Source organism: Pinus tabuliformis, chromosome Q (assembly GCF_031772625.1).
Source record: "Pinus tabuliformis cultivar Carrire ecotype Pingquan chromosome Q, CPIR1, whole genome shotgun sequence".
Lineage (NCBI taxonomy): Eukaryota > Viridiplantae > Streptophyta > Pinopsida > Pinales > Pinaceae > Pinus > Pinus tabuliformis.
The window spans coordinates 798,867,384-798,887,005 of record NC_142296.1 but is presented as its reverse complement, the minus strand read 5'-3'; the positions used below and the strand labels follow the sequence as shown (position 1 = coordinate 798,887,005).

Here is a 19,622-nt window from a genome sequence, read left to right as displayed (position 1 = left end):
TTGCTTTTGTGGATTGTGTGTATTGGTGTGGATGAAAAACACATCGTGGAGACCCTAATACGATTGTTGGAAACCCATAGAACTGAGTTGAAATCTTGGGAAGATGCAATAGAGGCACTACAGACCTGATTTCTCCCAGCCCATGGGGTTTCACCATCAGATGATAATCCAGGCTCAGATGCCCTGTCTCTGTGGTTCAGGGAGAGAACTATAAGCGACTCAGATTAACAGCATGCATCTACCTTTTGACATGAAGATCGCCGAGCAGCTGATTAATGTACATCAAATATGTAAAACAGAGGGACGCCTTTTCCTGGCCTATTTTTCCCCTTTTTTGGGTAGAAACAGTGGTTGAAGTATATTACTTTATGGATTTTTTCAGATTGGAAGCAGCGTGTGTCAATACAGTGTACATATTTTATCCAGAATGAAAGCATGATTAAAGTGCTTATGATGGTCATGAAAAAGCTTCAGTTTGGAAATGGGTTCCTGTTGATGAACCTGGTAAGCAAGCTGCCAAGCGGATTATTGTGCTGGAGTAGTAAGAGTGAAACTCACACCAGACATACAAAGATATGGAATTGAAGAAATATCAGTGCTTTAATGGACTGTGTTGGATATGGAAAATGTCGGCTGTGGGGGAAACTTCGGATCCTTGGTCTTAGAACAGCTTTGAAAATACTTTTCTCAGAGGATAACGGTAGTGGAAGACTTGAGATGAATGAATGGCCCCAATACAGAAAATATGACAGAGTTACTTTTTGATCGCATGTTATGTGATATACCTTGCAGTGGAAATGGAACCATTCGTAAGACATCTAATATCTGGAAAGAACGGAATGCGCTGGTAATCAAACAGTGGTGACACAAGTAAATGTCTTCAAACTGAAAACACGTGTTGAGCTTGGTAAATTGCAGCTGGGATTGTTCAGGTGAAATCTTATTTAAAGACCAGTTTTATTAAAAATTGGTTTCATTCAAACGGAAAGCGAAGGTGAAAGGTCAAAGTCCAAAAGCCAAATTTAGAACAAATAATATCTACCCCAGCAGAGAAATGGGATTCGATTTCCTATTTTTGGACTTTAGTTATGATTCAAAGGGTCTACAGTTACAGTGTATGCCTTTCCAAATGGTCATCAGAGATTTCAAATGGAATAATGTAACGTTGTTCTGTCGCCAGCACAGATGGACAACTCTTTTCCTATCTTCTTCGATTGGTGTTCCAGCTCCCTATTTTTTATCGATTTGTTTTCCCACCAATGAAGTTTATTTATGGTATGAAAAATCATTTGTGGAGGGTTCTGAGTTCTGGCAAACAGCGGGAGAGCTGTGAAGGAAAACTTCACTGTATAGTTTTTGACAGGGATTTAATGAAAAGATACAGCTCTGACTCTTGAGATTCTTGTGGTGTGAATTCAGCATTTGTCTTTTCCTTTGTTTCATATGTAGCTTGTTATGTTTCCATTTCATTTCATAATCATTTCTAAATGAATACTTTTAAGTGAGAAAGGCAGAATCCAGTTTGCTGCTCTGCCTTGGGAAGGTATTCATGTTTTGTGTTTTCTTCTGTTTGATAAGGATTCATCTATTGCCCTTGTCAACCTCTCAGCGTTCTTTTCATTCCATATAATTTCAAAATTGAATGCTAAATTTATTGCCTGCCTTGCCTCCTAAGATAATCTGTGTCTCGGATTTAATTTCCCTGCTCATGCTATTCTCGATCCCACGCTGCCCAGAAAACCCAATCATTTATCAAAATACCCTTTCTTATCTATTTACTAGCCTAAAATCAGTTCCCATTTTAAGTCATCTCACACCCTATTGCTCATTTTATCGAGATTGACTGGAGAGAGCCCTCTCCTGCCCTCGTAGGGCTAGCTACGAGGCTGAGCTTGGTTTGATGTTGCCTTGAGTTTTGCCTTCTTCAGCCTGAGGCAGATTCGAGCGCTAACGCACATAGCGGGAGAGTTGTGAAGGAAAACTTCACTGTACAGTTTTTGACAGGGATTTAATGAAAAGATACAGCTCTGACTCCTGAGATTCTTGTGGTGTGAATTCAGCATTTGTCTTTTCCTTTGTTTCATATGTAGCTTGTTATGTTTCCATTTCATTTCATAATCATTTCTAAATGAATACTTTTAAGTGAGAAAGGCAGAATCCAGTTTGCTGCTCTGCCTTGGGAAGGTATTCATGTTTTGTGTTTTCTTCTGTTTGATAAGGATTCATCTATTGCCCTTGTCAACCTCTCAGCGTTCTTTTCATTCCATATAATTTCAAAATTGAATGCTAAATTTATTGCTTGCCTTGCCTCCTAAGATAATCTGTGTCTCGGATTTAATTTCCCTGCTCATGCTATTCTCGATCCCACGCTGCCCAGAAAACCCAGTCATTTATCAAAATACCCTTTCTTATCTATTTACTAGCCTAAAATCAGTTCCCATTTTAAGTCATCTCACACCCTATTGCTCATTTTATCGAGATTGACTGGAGAGAGCCCTCTCCTGCCCTCGTAGGGCTAGCTACGAGGCAGAGCTTGGTTTGACGTTGCCTCGAGTTTTGCCTTCTTCAGCCTGAGGCAGATTTGAGCGCTAACATCTCCTACCTCTGTAACAAATATAGGGCTTTTCCCCCGGTGTCATAGATTACTAGCTCCACAGGCTGAGCCAGATCTATGCTCTGATACCACTGTAATATCCCGTTTCAGAGATTTTCCCCTTTACCTCAGTAAACTCCAACCAAATACGCACAAATAATATAATAACCGGGAAGCTCAAAATGATAAAAATAACAGTGGTGTAACATATAATAATATAAGCATGAAATATACTCAAAAGATGCAAAGAGAAATGCTAAGCCATTTTATTATACTGAGTAATAGAATGAGTACAGGAGGTGATCAGAAAGATGGCACCTCAACTTGCACAAGGCAAGTGAAGAAATACACTAAGAATAACAAAGGAATGGCCTCTCTCTGAATTGCGTCCAAGCTGCTGGAGAACTGCCGTGCTGCTGCTGCTACTGGAAATCAAATGAGGATTTGGGGTTGTTCCCCTCCTCAGAAAATTCTGAAACTCTGGAATTGGATTCTACTCAAAAAACCCAGAAAGATTTTCTGAAATGGCCGACCCCCGAAAATCACCCCCTTGAGGACCCACGCAATCTCTCAAGGCTCTGCGCTGCTACTAAAATAATACCCACGACAACTCTGCCAAAATCCTCCAATATGCAAGGGCTGATCCCCTGCTCAACCTCCCAGCACAAATCCCCCTGCAAAACCTCAATCCAAAACTCCTGCCAGACAGAACTGCGTCATCCCTCTCAAGACTGCGCAGTCATCCAAGATGCTCAATCCACCTGGCGAAATGCTGATGAAATTACTGCAAAAACACTGATGGAAATACCTTGCTTGAGCAAGCACTCGAAGTCCATCGGGGCTAAGGGTGAGATCTCCGAACGGAGACACTCAATGCACTAAACAGTGTTGCAGACTAGCTAAACAGCCAGCGTGCTCTAAGTTGAAGTGACTAGCTCAAATGCACATAATCGAATGCCAAAATGAGGAGGCTCCTCTCTCCTTTATAGTGTTGGCCTCTCTCGATCCCAAGGCTTACCTCCTCCAATGTAGCTTTCCCCTTGCCACGTGTTTCTCACCATCTGCGCAGTCACTCCAAGTGTCTACGTGGGCCCCTCCTCTACGTGGTTCTTTGGCCCCCCTTGGTTCACCTTTTAAGTTACAACGTTGTGCTATTAGGGAGTGTCTTTATTCATGAAGTGAGTATGTCCCCCTCACCTTTTTATTTATAAATAGCTATAGAAGGCAAAATTGAGCAAAATCGAATATTCCAATTAGCCATGGCTAATTAGGAATATTACAAAATCAATGCTACATTCTCTTATATCCAATCGATCAAATTATTGGCAAGGATTAGAACAAGATATCGAATAGGGCATCCACATTGTGTTGGGCTAAAGATGCAACTTCTGGTAGTGAAGGAAATAATGTTCTACCAATACTGAAAGACATGTCTTCAAAAGTATTTCGTGTTTTGTTGTTGAATGAGAGACCAGCAAAGAAGTTTCACACCAAGGTTTTCTTGGTTCAAAGCATTGGAATCATATTATATTCTAATTTTTATACATTGTAGTTCTTGTTTCTATTGTATTTGCACTGAAAGTGAATAACTCATTCCATCATGATCACTCAACAATTATTGTTTCTATATTTTTAACACCGATTAGACATAAGACACTAGTTAATGAAGTTGCCTATAGTTACAAACCTAATGGCACTACAAAATTGGAAGATCGAGTAATGGTCGAAGAATTGAGAAGGAAGGTGTACAACATCCGCTTCTATTTATAAGACAGATCATTCATGGGTAGGGGATTTAACTCCTAGCAGTTACAGGATTAAGGGAGGTCATTTCAGATTTAAAGGTAGAAGATCAACATAATTCCAGATTTCCAATAATTGAAGATCATCAATTTCAAGCCATAAATTGTGCAAATTTATTTTCGACTCAAATGCAAAAAGTAGATCATCTAATGCTTGCTTGCAATTTTCAAAGGTGATTCACGGTGGCAATCAAATGATATAGGTGGTATACTTGACCCTGTTTTAAAGGGTAGTTCATAGCTTTTCGGAGGACAATGGTTAATATCCATATTTAAGAAGAGAAAGATCAACTAGTCAAGAATTGAATGAACAGTTCCATGCCATTCAAAGGCACTTGAAAGACACAGGTGGCAGAGTATTCAACCCTCAAAGATTCTAATCCAGATTTTAAAGGAACAGAATCAACGATTAATGGAGCATCTCCAGATTTCATACAATTATGTTAAGATTTATTTTATTTTTATTTTATTGTTAGAATTTTGTTCCTGAAAGCTTGTAACAACTTCAGGATTATGTTTTTCTATATATTCTTTCATTTTGATTAAAAAATGGTTGGCCTTTGGGAACTCAAAGATTTTGTACTTTTTGTAAAGCCTAATATTTTCAGTTATGGTTTTAATTTATGACAGACTTTGTTCTCTGTATAAGTGCTTTCCTGTGTGTTCATCATCTTTTCCTTCATACAGTTTGAAGTTGTGCGGATTCTAAAGAGAGGCTAGGCTAAGTATCAACGTCCCTTAGTTCCCCCGCAGAGTTATGTTCTTTATTAAGCAATCTAAATAAATTGTCTATTTATGTTAGTTCTTCTACATCTGAAAATTGATGCCTTCTATATGATTGCAATCTGTGCTATTGTTGAGCTATTGAAAGTATTTCTTGACACTTTCTAATATTATTAGTTGGCTTATATATTCAGCAGAATGAGTATTACTGTTAGCTGATAGCTTCTTTAGTCTTCTTTCCTTATCTTTAAAGTTGTCATTTTTGTGTCATGGTTAGATGCTGGCATTTAGATTGGACTCTCTAAAAGAGAGGGATTTATTTGTTTAAGCAGGGATTTGAACCCCTAAGCAACCACCTCTAAAAACCCCTAAATTTGGCCAATGTGCTTAAAAGACTACTGTTCATTGCCACGACAATCATAAGCCTCGTAACATTTGAGGGAGCCCCCTCTGGTTCAAAGGCCAGCTTGAGCCTAAAGTAGGGTGAGTTGATTTTTTAACACGATTTCCACCAAAAATCATCTTCGAGAAATAAATACAACATTTGACACCATTGCTGGGGAAGAGAGTACTGAAGAGATTTTTCCCTGGAAAAACAATAGTTGATTGATCAACTATTGTTTGGTGAATAAGGATTAGACATTTGATATAAGCTACATCTCATTCACCTGGCGGCTCGACTTTGTTTTGCTTGGCGACTCCATGGGTTGCAAATTCCACTGGTTCAAGGTGTCAGAAGTATTCGTTGTTGTGTTAGCTCAAGGCTTAGTAATAATTACACTCATCAGCATATTTTTCTTCCTCTCAACAGTGATAACAAATCTCTGTTAGCTCAAGGCTCAGTAATAATTACACTCATCAGCATATTTTTCTTCCTCTCAACAATGATAACAAATCTCGATATATACAGAGGATAGTTTCAGAGTTCTTCAATGACGTGTGTTTCAGTAGCTTACTGATTTGCAGCTGTAAGTATAAATTGTCTATGGAATTTGAGTTTCATATTGTATATTCTTTTTATCTTTTTCGCTGGCAGCATGCAAGGTGGTCTGTCAGATAATCCACTCCTCACTTGGTTACACTGGAAGTTTGATTACACTTAATAGGGCATAGTTTCAGTTGATTACAGTAGGAGTGTGTGATTGAATAAGATTGTTGTTAGCATTTGGTGTGCAGTAGATCAGTTGGTTTTTGGTTTGCTTCAACATACAAAGAAATTGCAATTGCTTCAATTCGCATTGTGTGGATTGTATAGTATAAATAGAATGGGTTCCAGGATATTTGAAAATGGTAGAATTCATTCATGGGGATTGGTATGATTCCATGCCCAAAGGATTAAAGATACCTAGTCTACTGTTCTTTGCATCCCAAAGGGGAAAGTAGTCCCTAGGTGGAACCTATGTTGTAACAAATTTTTGACATGAAGACCCACTAAAAGTTTTAGTCCTACCTCTCTCTTTCGTCATTTTGTTTTCAACGAACGTCTCATTCCTGCATCAGAATCTATTGCATTTTTCTCTTTTACAATTTTTATTTGGGTGTTCTCATCCTCATGGTGATTAGGATTTGATCAGAAGAGATCTCACTATATTCCTTGCATCATAGTTGAGGTGCATTGAAGATCTTTTGGGCTTGTATCATATAACGAATGTTAATATCATATCTTGGTGATTCCAATTTTAGAAGAGAATCATTGTTTTGATGCACCTATAGCACTATGGGTCCATCCTTTCTAGGGTTTTAAATTACACCAACAAAAGCCACTGAGTGTTAGTCATAACAATGAAAGAGTTTTGTCATGAATTTAAGGAGGATATGCTAATAACAATGAGGAGATGGATCAGTAAATGGATGTGTAAATATGAAACTCCTCACTACAGTGCTTTTCCCGAGACTGGTTTTTGTTTGTAGTGGAAGACCTATGTTGGGTTAATTTCCTAATTTGGGCATACACATGTCTAAAGGGTAGCCTAGAGAAATATGATATTAGTGTACCAATCAATTTGAACCAACTAAACCGAACGTGGTTTCTGCAACACACATTAGCGTTGGATGTCCTTCTTTTATTGCAAACTGCCAACCTTCCCTTTCTCCAGTGTGAAAGGTCAGAAAGGCTCCAATGAATAGTTGCAACGTTGTGAATAATATGGCTTTGACAAGATGGTCGTAAGGCATTGATAAAGATTATTTCTGATAATTGTTCAAATTGAGCTACTTGCAAAGATGAGTTTGGTTGCTTTTGTAACGTGCTGTATGATACAAACTATACTGTAAATTTGCAATTAACATTGTGGGAAGCTATTTTTAGTTTGTTTTTTAGCTGTCCATGGTGTTTTGATTTGCTAGAGCTAAATTTGGTCCAAGTATGTTTGATTGTCATGTATGCCAAGGAATTCATTGTGGCAATTATTTATCAAGTTATATTCCCTATTGTTTTCAATGGTAGGTATTGGTGCTTAAAGATTGATAGATGCAGTGAAATTGTGTGACCCCCGTTATCCAAAGTTTAACAAAAGAAGGGGGGTCCGCTATTGATTGTTTTGACAAAACTGCTTTGGGTTACGTGGCAACATAGGGTAATAGTGTGGGCCCCTTGCATAAACCAGATATATCAAGTACCCTCCTCGCTATTTCGCTTATGGTTTCTACTATACCTCTATATAGAGACAATGTAGGATTGAGTCTGTTCCATGGATGGCGAGTGACAATACATTTGTTATGTGGATGCTTTATTGTCATTGATGTTCCCACGGGAGGGGCACAATTGTCAGTTTTCACTTTCGTTGAATCTCCATGGTGTCATATCTATAGGAATAAAGTTTTAAAAGAACAAGTGGCATTGCTACAGGAAGCTCTCCTGATAGGGAAGACAAAATGGCAACGCATGAAGGCGGATGTGCAAAACATAAAGAAATCTGTAGTGGAAAGTACAGAAGTGGTGAATGTGAAATCATCCCAGGATAAAGGGAAAATGATTGCCCAAATAAACAACCATAAAGTGAAAGCAAGAGAAGAAACGAAAGGAGATTCCACCAAAGTTTCCAAAACTTGGGCTCAAGTTATTAGCAATTCTGCTAATAAGGAAGGAGAAACAAATATTCAGGTTGACAACATGCAAGATAGTGAAGGCAAGGAAAGACAAAATAGGGCAGCAAACATAATTATTAAAGGGGTGAAAGACTATGGGAAAAATGAATGTACTCTTGACCTTGCAAGAGACTTCTTGAAAGACAAGTTGCTATGGCAAGGACAAATATGCCAAGCATGGAGGGTGGGTAAGTTTAACGGGTAGAGGTCTAGGCCCATAAAAGTCATTATGCCTAGCTTGCGTGATAAATATATCATTCTAAGCAAGAAACATCTCTTGAGGGGTTTTCGTTTTTTCCTAGAAGAAGATTTAACTGTAAAACAACAGGAGGAAAGAAGGGAGGAAATTTTAAAGGTTAGGGCAGTAAGAGATGAAGGCAAGAGAGCATGGATTTTTGAAGGCAAAGCTATGATAGCGCGATTTGGACCTCCTTCCAAAACAGAGCATCAAGATGGTAATAAAGAAGAGGCAACAAACTATTCAACTGGAAATTAGAAAGCAAGGTCAATATGGGAAAGTAGGGATGAAGACTCAAATGTGAGTCTTGCATGTCAAAATAAATAGCAATCAAGCCATACCCAGGTTTCCATAAGATTAGTTTGTTGGAACTGCAGAGGTTACCCATGGAGACGAGGACCTGGGTTAGGGCCTATTACGGAAGATAGAGACATAATTTACCTCATAGAAACACACGAGCATGAAGGGTGCAAGACACCTCTGTTTGAAGGATACTGGAAGATGGCAGTGTGGAACAAGACAACAGGGAATGGCAAAGGGCACGGGGTATCATGGTTTTAGTAAGGGAGAAAGAAGGTCGTCTCATGCAGTTAGAAAAAGAAGACTCAAATAAGCAATTCATTTGGTTTAAAATATAAGAAAATGGAAACCACATTAGAATTGCAGCATGCTATTTTGCACTGCAGGTTTCAAAAATCTACAAAGTTGGAGGGCTTGACCACACAGATCCATTTGCAGCCTTAAAAGCGGATATTGCAACATATTCACAGCTAAGTGAATTCCTTATAGTGGTTGATTTCAATGCTAGGACTGCAAGTGAGCAAGCTATCATTCTTTGTTGTAAAGATGATTGTGACCCTATTTGGCTTACAAAAGAAAGTAATCATCAGTGGGAAAGAATTTCAGAGGACAAGGGCTGCGATCTCTTTGGTGAACAATTGCTTACTTTATGTGGGGCCTTTGATATAGTCATTTGCAATGGCTTGACTAGATGGGAAAAGTCCGGTAATTTCACTTGCAATACTTACAATGGAGCAAGTGTGGTAGATTATGTAATTTTCTCGCATGGTTTGTGTGAGAAAATGGAGGAAGTTTTGATTGGAGATCAGCTGCGGGACTTGAAATTAGATCACAAGGCAATTCATTTATGTTTCTCTTGGATTGGAAAGAAACAATTAGAGTCAAAAATTCAGCATGCCCAACAAAATCCCCCACAGTGCAGAATTTTTTGACCCCAGAAAATTGTAATACCTTCAAAATGACGCTAGAGAGGCTCTTCGAGAAGGAGAAAATGACAATTCACAACCTTCATAGTCATGGATTAACACATTTAATTCAATGCACACTTGCAAAGTGCAAAAGAGCAGAAATTAAGAAGTCCGATACAAATTGCTTTCCGGTTAATGCTTGGTTTGACGGGGAATGCAAAAAGGCAAGGAGAATGTGTAAAGAGTCAAACAAGGATAACATAAAGCTCAAAGCTTACAAGCATTTATTAAGCAAGAAAAAGGCCGATTTCATGGTTTCAAGGAGGGAAGAACTAATCTTCGTTGGGAAAAATAATCCCAAATTATTTTGGAAGGAGCTCCAACTGTAAAAGATACAAATTGGAAATAATATTATAGCTTCTAAATGGTTTGACTATGAAAGTCAACTCTATGAGCAGGTTCCCAAGGTTGACCCTCCCCCCTTGGTCAACATTGATACTGAACTCTTCATGGTACAAGAGGTGGAGATGGGTATCAAGAAGTTGGGTGTTGGAAAATCAATAGTCTTAGTCGAACTCCAAGCAGAATATCTAAAGTGGGGCTCAAAGATTCTTGCACCTCACATTACAAAAATCTTCAACAACATCATACAACAAGGGCTCCCCACAGATTGGACAACTAGTCTAGCAATACCTCTTTTCAAGAGCGGTGACGTCAATAATCCCTCCAATTATAGGACCATCATGATAAACCCTTTGTTTGCAAAGCTATTGGAAAGCATGCTAGAAAACAAAATTAGCAAGTGGGCAGAAGAAAGAGATAAGCGTGCTAAAGGGAAAGCAGGTTTTAGACCTAAACATTCCGCAGTTGATCATTGTATAACTTTAAGGCACATCATTGAAAAAGTTTGGGAGTAAAAGAAAGAAGCCTTTTGTTGCTCTGTTGATTTCAGAAAAGCGTTTGACTCTGTTCCTAGGGATAAGCTTTGACACAGAATGGAGGAACTTGGGGTTCCTAAACATTTGAGAGCAGCGGTGCATAGGCTGTATGAAGAGGTGAAAGTCAAAATTAGAACTTCAGTAGGCATTTCTGAAAGTTTTAGAAGCGATATCGGGGTCAAGCAAGGTTGTCCACTTTCTCATACCATTTTTGGTTTATATATCGACAAGCTTGAGGAGTGGTTAAATTCATAAGGGGGTGATGGTATCTATTTGGGCAAGTTTGTTATAAGGCTTCTTTTGTATGCAGATGACCTTATTCTGATTGCTAAATCGGCTTTTGGTTTGCAAGAGCACTTACTATCCCTTGAGCATTTTTGTAGAAGTGTGGGGATACAAGTCAATATCAGCAAACGAAAGTAGTGGTCTTCTCTAAGAAAAGAAAACATAACCAACATAAGTTCTACTTTGAAGGAAACATTCTGGAAGAAGTTGCGGATTACAAATACCTTGGAATTGACTTCAACAAAAATCTAAGTTGGAATGGTTGTAGAAAGAAAAGAACTTTGGGGGGTTGGAAAGCATTTTATGCTTTTCAAAATAAGTGTAGAGAGGCAGAGTTATGGGACTGGAAAACCACTCAAACTCTTTTTGGGTTTCTAGTGATTCCGATGATTCTCTATGGTTGTGAACTATGGGCCAGCAGTACATCCGACATGCAGTGGAGACAAATTGAGAAAATTCAGAAGCGTTTGATTACAAACAAATTTAAGATTAAAAGTGCAGTTCCTTATGATATCTTGTTAAGTGAAACATGGACTGCTCCTATTGAAGCAATTGCTATGGTGCGAGTCATAAGATATTTAAAAAAAATTGAGCAAATGGAAGAAGGTAGATAGCCTAAGGTTGTCTTTAATGGTAGATTGTGCAAGTGCAAAAACACTTGGATGTAGCAAAATAACAAATGGTTTAGTAAATGGGGTATTTGTTTGAACACGTATCCCATAAACAACAAAGAGATAAAAGGTTTTTTAATGGAAAAGTTCCACAAGCGTACTTGGGATAAGGAGCTAGGAAGAAAGAAAAATTACTATATTGAAGTGTTTAATCCCACTCATAGTCAACAACCAAAAGTATACATAGAGATCAATATCTCTTGGAGAGCCAAAATTCTTATTGCTCAGTTAAGGACTAATTCTCATCAACTCCATTGTGAAACAGGGCGCTGGAAAAGGCAAAGGAAGTCTGGGAGGAAAGAGCATGCATTTTTTGTTCTTCCGGAAAAGTGGAAACAGAAAAACATTTCATTTTAGAATGTGAGGCCTTAAAAGAAAACAAAGAAACTTATGCAGATATGCTGATAGCTAGCTCTTAGGATAATCTATTTAGCGAGGGGTTTGTCGAGAAGCCGGGACCATTTATTTTGAAGCTTTACAGAAAAAGGACCGAATACATCAAGCAGATGAAAAAACAATCTGTCCCATAGGCTATCTTTAGCCTTGTGGATGTTAAAATAATTTCTTTCTTTCTTTCTTTCTATCCTTACCATACTCAGGATGCTAAACGAAATGTAATTCCTCTCATTAACAATGCCCAAGTTAATGATAATGCGAAATTAGTGAAGGAACAAAAGCATTTGAGGTAGAATTTGTAGACTTCAAGTGATGAGTGTTAATGGAGGATTGCCAAAATTTCCGTTGGAAGATTATGCAGGAAGTCTACATACTGTTCAAGAAGACTATTGACTACATTGCGTGCTTGAAAATGCAAGTGTGTTTATTGCAGGTTTAAACTCAAAATATTTTACGCAGATTATGATTGTATGAATCCAACATACCAACCTTACAAAAGATCCATGAAGGAAATATATTTGTTGTTTGGAATTTGAGGAGATGAAACAACAAATTCATAATGCATGATCAACGAGGAATAAAGTGGCCACTAGTGTTTGTAATTACAAAAAATAATTACCTTTTGTGGATGTTGTGCTTAATAAAATAGTCGAATTCAAAAATGTCTGGAGATGAAATTGATATACTATCTGGTGGAGGACATGGCCAAGAACTGCATTATTTGAAGATGAATGAGGTTGTATACGAAATGCTAAAGATTTTTGCCATGTGAAAAGTGACAGAGCAGTTGGAGGCAAGGGAAATTGAGGGTTTTATGAAATACTTGCAGCAGGATTTCTTGTCATCATTGTGGTTACGTAGTTTTTGGTGACAACGCACCAAAAAACCTATTAACAAGGTTTTTATGATCCCTTTGAATGATTGACATTGCTTGTGTTGTCAATGTCAGTTACTTCATTGGTGCATATCAAGTTTATAGCCAATTATTGTTTGTATTTCTTGAAGGGCTCTCACCTTGACATTCCACAAGGCATCTCCATTATTCCCACAGGCACTCAATATACCCTTGCATAGAGATCTAGTTCACGTGATAATATCTGCAAAGTAAAAGGAAACATGTAAATTTTTCAAATTGGAAAAGGATGAGCGTTTATCATAGTTTGTAGCAACATTGAGCTAGGTGAATGTGTGTCATAAAAGAAGTTTAACAGAGGGGTCTTCAACCTGTTTCTAGACCCTAACACTTTTGTTTTGAGTGCCTAGTGAAAACCTCTAGGATTAAACTTCCGGGGGTGATGTGGCTTTATAGGAGGAGGGACCCGCACTGTATAATGTAATACTACGAGAGAAAGAGATGGCGGGATTGTCCACCTAATCTCGACGATGTCAGAGCAAGGTACCCCAGATAGTTTTGGAAATGAGAACTTCCGGGAAATGAAATGAAATGATATTTTAACATCCACAAGACTAAAAATAGTCTATGAGACTATTAGTGCCCTGCTTTTCGTCTTTGCAATTCAATCATTTTCTTGTTCAAATTGATGATGAGTTGGCCCAACTTTCCAATAATTCCCTCACTAAAAAGACAATGCCAAGAAACCGATGCTAGCATATTCCCATTACTTTCTCTGATGTCTTTGAATGCATCACATTCCAAAATGAAATGTTTTTTCGATTCCATTGCCCCAGACGTGAAAAGTTTACACACCCGTTCTTCCCAAGCTTCTTTAGGCCTTTTCCATCGTCTTGTTTCACACTGAAGTTGATGCGAGTTGGTTATTAATTGAGCAATAAGAAGCTTTGCCCTCCACGGAATGCTAGCTCCAATGAACTCTTTTAGTTGTAGATCACACGTAGGGTTGAATTCCTCAATGTAGTACTTTTTTTTCTACCCAACTCTTTTCCCCATACCCGTTTATGAACTTCTCCATAACAAAATCCTTTAGCTCCTTGTTATTTGTGGGACAGACATTGAGATAGATAGTCCATTTTTGCATCCATATGTAGTTTTGTTTCATCCATGTTGTCTTTTTTTCGCTCATGCCTTCATTGAAGATAACAATAGGCCATCTACTTACTCCCATTTGCTCAATTCTTTTTAGATATCTTATGAGCCGCGCCATAGCAATTGCTTCGATGGGAGTAGCTCCTATTTCATTGAACATTATCTCAAAAGATACCTTTTTTTTTTTGAACTTGCTCATGATCAAGAGTTTTTGGATTTTCTCAATTTGTTTCCATTTTGAGACGGGGTGCTGCTAACCCACAATTCACACCCATATAGCATCACTGGACAAACTAGGAGTCCAAAAAACGTTTTAGTCGTTTTCCAATCCTATAACTCTGCCTCTCTACATCTGTTTTGAAGAACATATAATGCTTTCCACCCTCCTAAAATTCTCTTCTTTTTGCAGTCCTTCCAATTAAGTTTTTTGTTGAAATCAATCTCGAGGTACTTGTACTCATTTACTTCTTCAAGAATGTTGCCTTCAAAGAAGAACGTATGTTGGCTTTGCTTCCTTTTATTAGAGAAAATCATTATTTTGGTCTTGCTAGTATTGACTTGCATCCCCACTTCTCTACAAAAATTCTCAAGGGCATACAGGTGCATTTGCAATCCATGGGTCGATTTAGAAATCAATACAAGATCATCCACATATAAAAGAAGCTTTATCACAAACTTCCCCAACCGAAAACAATCTCCACCTTGCAGATTTATCCACTCTTCTAGTTCATCAATATATAAGCCAAAAAGAGTAGGAGATGGAGGGCAACCTTGCTTGACTCCAATGTCACTTCTAAAGCTTTTTGAAATATCTGTTGAGGTTCTAATTTTGACTTTCATTATTCATAAAGCCTATGGACATCGGCTCTATAATGCAAAGGAATTTCAAGTTCTTCCATTCTACGCCATAGCTTATCTCTAGGGACTGTGTCAAATGCCTTTTTAAAGTCAACAAAGCAGCATAATGCTTCTTCTTTGTCTTCCCAAACCTTTTCAACAATGTGTCTCAACGTGATACCATGATCCACTGTAGAATGCTTCGGCCTAAAACCCGCTTGTCCTCTTACCCTCTTTTCTTTTACTTTTGCCCACATACTGATTCTATTTTCTACCATGTTGTTGAAAAGCTTTGCAATAATGGTTCTATAATTGGAGTGATTATTAATGTATCCACTTTTAAAAAGGGGTATTGCTAGGCTAGATGTCAAGTCCCTTGGGAATCCTTGCTGAATGATGTTGTTAAATATTTCCATGATGTGCGGTGCAAGAGTATTCATTCCTCATTTTAGATATGTTGTCGCACAGATTGACACGACAATGCTCAGACCAGGGGCTGTCACTCTGATCCCCGATCTCTCCGTTTAAGCCTGTCTCCCGCGGCTAAGGGGGGTAGACCCTATGAGGTGATGAAGACCAACTGTCGACCAGTTGAGTTGGGAGACACGAAGAAACAAGCACTAAATTGATTTTGTTAAGTTTAATAGACCAGTGCCTCGCGGATTTAATGATTAAACGATTAATTATCAGATGCTGCAGAAATAGAAACCATGTAGAGCAACCATTCAAACAAAAATTAATTTTTATCAAATGCGAGAAAATGCTTAAATGATACTCCAGCAACTGAAATTTCGAAAGATAAAGTGCTTTGAAAAATCACGTAAAATATTAACCAGGGATCACATTCACGCAGTTAATCCTCAGATGAACATTGAATCATATTAAACACCAATTGACCTTCACGATCATCGATTGACCCCGCCTTTCCAGCAGCTGGGTCCGTCCAGATTCATCGTCAAAAGTAGAATATAATAACATAAGCTTTTCAGATTTTCCAAATTGGGGTTTATGGGGTATCTCCAGTATCACTGTGTTTATCGTATGACTGTCTTTAGATTTTATTTTTCTCTCTTTCAGCAGTGATGACGTGCAGTCATGTAGCACTGCCATATAAAAGATACAAGATTCTTAAAATTCATTCCAAGGAGTCATCGACATTAAAAAAGACAGAATCTCTCTTTTTGATGTTGATACCACCCTGAAATGAACGTAATTTATGTGTATCCACACAAAACGAGTCAAAGCTGTCTTTTGGTTATTCTTTAATATAGAAGTTCTGTCACAGAACAGGACTTGGTTCATATACCCACCCAATGTTACTTGGGAGCGGGAGCGACCATTTTCAGAAGCTCCCGGTTTGGGAGCGAATCCCGGAGCGATTTTTTAAAAATATATATATTTTTTATATTTTTTAATTTTTGATACATATATGTCAACAAAAACATGTAGAATGATGAATTAGATATAAAAAACATAAAAAAGCATAGATTGAACCATATAACAACAATCATCTAGAAGTTATAATCTTCATCAACCACGTCCGCAAGTTAGTAACATAGTAACATACAACATATTGAGTCTCATGATTCATCAATCTTAAAGTTTCAAGCTTTCAAAATTCAATATATAACATTTATCATCATTGATCACCAAAGTTGTACTTGTAAGCTAAGTGTAACCATTACAACAAATAATATCTAACATGAAATGAAATGTTATAAAATGAAATGAAATGAAACAACTTTCAACTTTCATGAAGCATCATATTCATAATTCATTACTAATGAGTTATAATTGCCAACTTCAAACTTAAATTGTCATATATTGTTTAAAAAAATATCATAATAAATATGAAAGAGTCAATAGTTATAAAAGCTACTAGAAACTAGAAAAGAGAAGTAAATCTATTATCTATTTCTTATGCTTGGGCCTCTTGCCACCACGAGAAATGTCTAATTTTTTAGTCTTGTTGCAAAATCAGGATCTTTGTCATTAATATCACCTTCCAAGCATTAATATCCAGAGGTATCTTTGTCATTACCTTTGTATCTGTATAGGGATCTTTGTCATTAATATCACCCTCTAAGCATTAACATAAGATAGAAAAAGCATAGCATGTCAAGTCAAGATTTTGTTTGAGTGATGCGTACATTTTTAGAAGGGTCATGATAGAGGAGTTCGACAACCAATGTCACTAACATCAAGGTACATAGAGGGATTGGTACTCTTGATTAAATATGAGTTCCATACCCTAATACATGACAAAATTCAATGGAAACATTGCAATCCCCCAATCCTGAAATCCTGAAAAATTGATAAGTCTGCTGGATTTTGAATGAAATCTAAAATTCTACTTTCTCCATATGAAATCCAATGAGGACGAAACCACTCTCAAACATCCTGAGTCATTTCATGGTAATGTTAAAAATTTAAGTAAAAGGATGAAAATGAAAATTAAAGAAAATGTCACTTTTACTTTAAGAATTTAACATTACCATGAATAGCATATCAATACTAGGGCCTAGACTTGATCATTAAGTTGCCCCACTCAAAAACTATTTGTTTCTTTCAAAAAAAATTGCATTTCGAACATTACTACAAAAAAAAGAAATGCAAAAAAGGCAAAACGCTCCCGAAAAGGCAGGGAGCGAAATTTTTTCGCTCCCAAGCTCCCGAGCGATTTCCGCGCTCCCGACCCGCTCCCGAGTCGCGGGAGCGCGGATCGGGAGCGGGAGGGGGGGGGGGGCGCTCCCCCGCAACACTGTACCCACCCATCCAAATCAAAAACAAAAATATAAGTCACTATGTTGTTAGAAAACAAATACTACTTGAGAATTCCAGTTGGCTTCTTCAAACTCATAAATATGCTTATCTTTCAGCACCAGCTCTTAATAGTAGCTATGCCCATAAAAAAAAAATAAAAAATAAAAAAAAAATAAAAAAAAAATGTCAAAAAAAAAAAAAAAAAAAAAAGAAGAAGAGACAAACTGTTCAAGAAAGAGAATTCAATTTAACTGAACCCCACATACATCGACTATGTTTAATCGTACATGTTCATCCATGATATCATTGGCTTTAAGATATGACAAATATCCATTCGTGACCAAGAATACTTTTGACAGCATTTACCTTATGATGCCATTGCACCAATCTCAGTTACACCACTGCTGCACCTTCACTGAAATCATCCTGTTGTACCCTCATTGAGGTCACCATTGTTGTACCTTTATTGAGATCATAACAATGTGGTCTTTATGATAGCTACACCGAGATAGGGATTAGGACCTTGTCTTCATAAGAGAACAAGATCATGACTGCTATTTTCACCAAGATCTTGACTGTGTCTAGAATGCCAAAATATATAGCTGTGAGGTCACAATCATGCCGAGATTGTGACTGTGTAATGCTAAGAGTGCCATATACTTAATTAAATTAAGTTTAACAATTAAATTAAGTATGCATAATGGTAGTCTTTAAAAACCATATGTTATAATAGTGGTCCATGTTTTAATCCAAACCCTTGTAAGTTATTCGGGGTATGGATACAGATGACCCCTTAAATGTTACAGTCAGGTTGAGGTATGACCGTTATGTTACCGATGTACATTGTAAACGAAAAGCTAACATTTTCGTTTTTGATGTCATTAGGTAAATAAACTTTGGATGTCTTACCTTAGGGACTAATAACCATACCCTTCTGCATTATTCATTTTCATTTTTAGAAAACCCTGCATTAGGACAAGGAGGTCGCGTGGCCACCCTCCTTGACCTCGGTACCAGTAAGATCCGCCTAGCGGGTAAAAATAGCAAAACTATACCCGTTTTTAAATGTGATGTTGCAAAGAAATTGGTGTGTTAAAATTCGGTTATCCACCTCAGATTTTTTTTTTATATATATACATTTTATTTGTGCTCAGGAACCCTTACGATGGTAAAAACGTATGAGCGACGACGACGTGACCAGGCAGCATCATCACCATTAATGCCGCCACCGTCACCATCGCCATCCCCCTCACCCTCGTCACCACCAAGGCAACCGTCAACATCAAACGCTCCAACGCCAGAGTTGACTGTGATAATGAAATCTTTGGAGGCCTTGTTGGAGACATTAAAGGAATCAACTAAGGCTAAAAACAAAGAGGAATTTCAGCATGTAGCCACCAGTTCAGCGGAACCACATAATTTGGAGCCCAGAGGATCGAGAGAAGACATCTCAAGAGAGCTTCAGAAAATTAGACTCCCAGAATTTTCAGGAGGTCGAGCTGGTGAACGCGCTGAGGCATGGTTGGAGGGGATGAACCGGTGCTTTAGGTTAAGAGAATATTCGCCTTCAGCAAAAACAAAAATTGCCGTGTTTCAACTAAAGGAAAGTGCCCTGATTTGGTGGGGAAACCTGGAAAAGCAGCTACACCTTACATCAGACAACGTTCCTTGGGATCTGTTTGAGGAAAGGTTCCGCGCGAAGTATTTACCTCCATATTTTCAACAGCAGCAAGCCAGAGCCTTTCATACACTAATTCAGGGAAGTAAAACGGTGGAAGAGTACGAAATAAGGTTTATGGAGCTGGTAAAATACATTCCCTACTTGGACTCTGATGAACGTCAAGCTGAACGCTTCATATTTGGGTTAAACCCTCGCATCAGAGCCCTGGTAAGTATGTGGAAACCATCATCGGTAGCCGAGGCAGTCGAATGTAGCCGTTATGCAGAAGAACACCTTGGAATCAAAAAGGATATAGGGCCAGCAGGGCCTTTACAATCAGGACTTCCAGGGAAGGCTCCCCGGAACTTTTTCAGAGGAGGTAGCTCGAGGCCACCTTACGGTAACAGGTATACCCC

General features: G+C 38.1%; 1 protein-coding gene across 1 annotated transcript in view; it reads left to right on the top strand.

Moving 5' to 3' along the window:
- The window catches only part of LOC149221888 (root phototropism protein 2-like), a gene marked incomplete at its 5' end in the record, with an annotated part of 57,494 nt that overhangs the window by 1,627 nt on the left and 36,245 nt on the right, over window positions 1–19,622 (top strand). Inside the window, one exon of the mRNA XM_089387509.1 lies at window positions 383–504. Within this exon, the coding sequence (XP_089243635.1) occupies window positions 383–504 (122 nt within the window). The remainder of the gene's footprint in view (window positions 1–382; window positions 505–19,622) is intronic.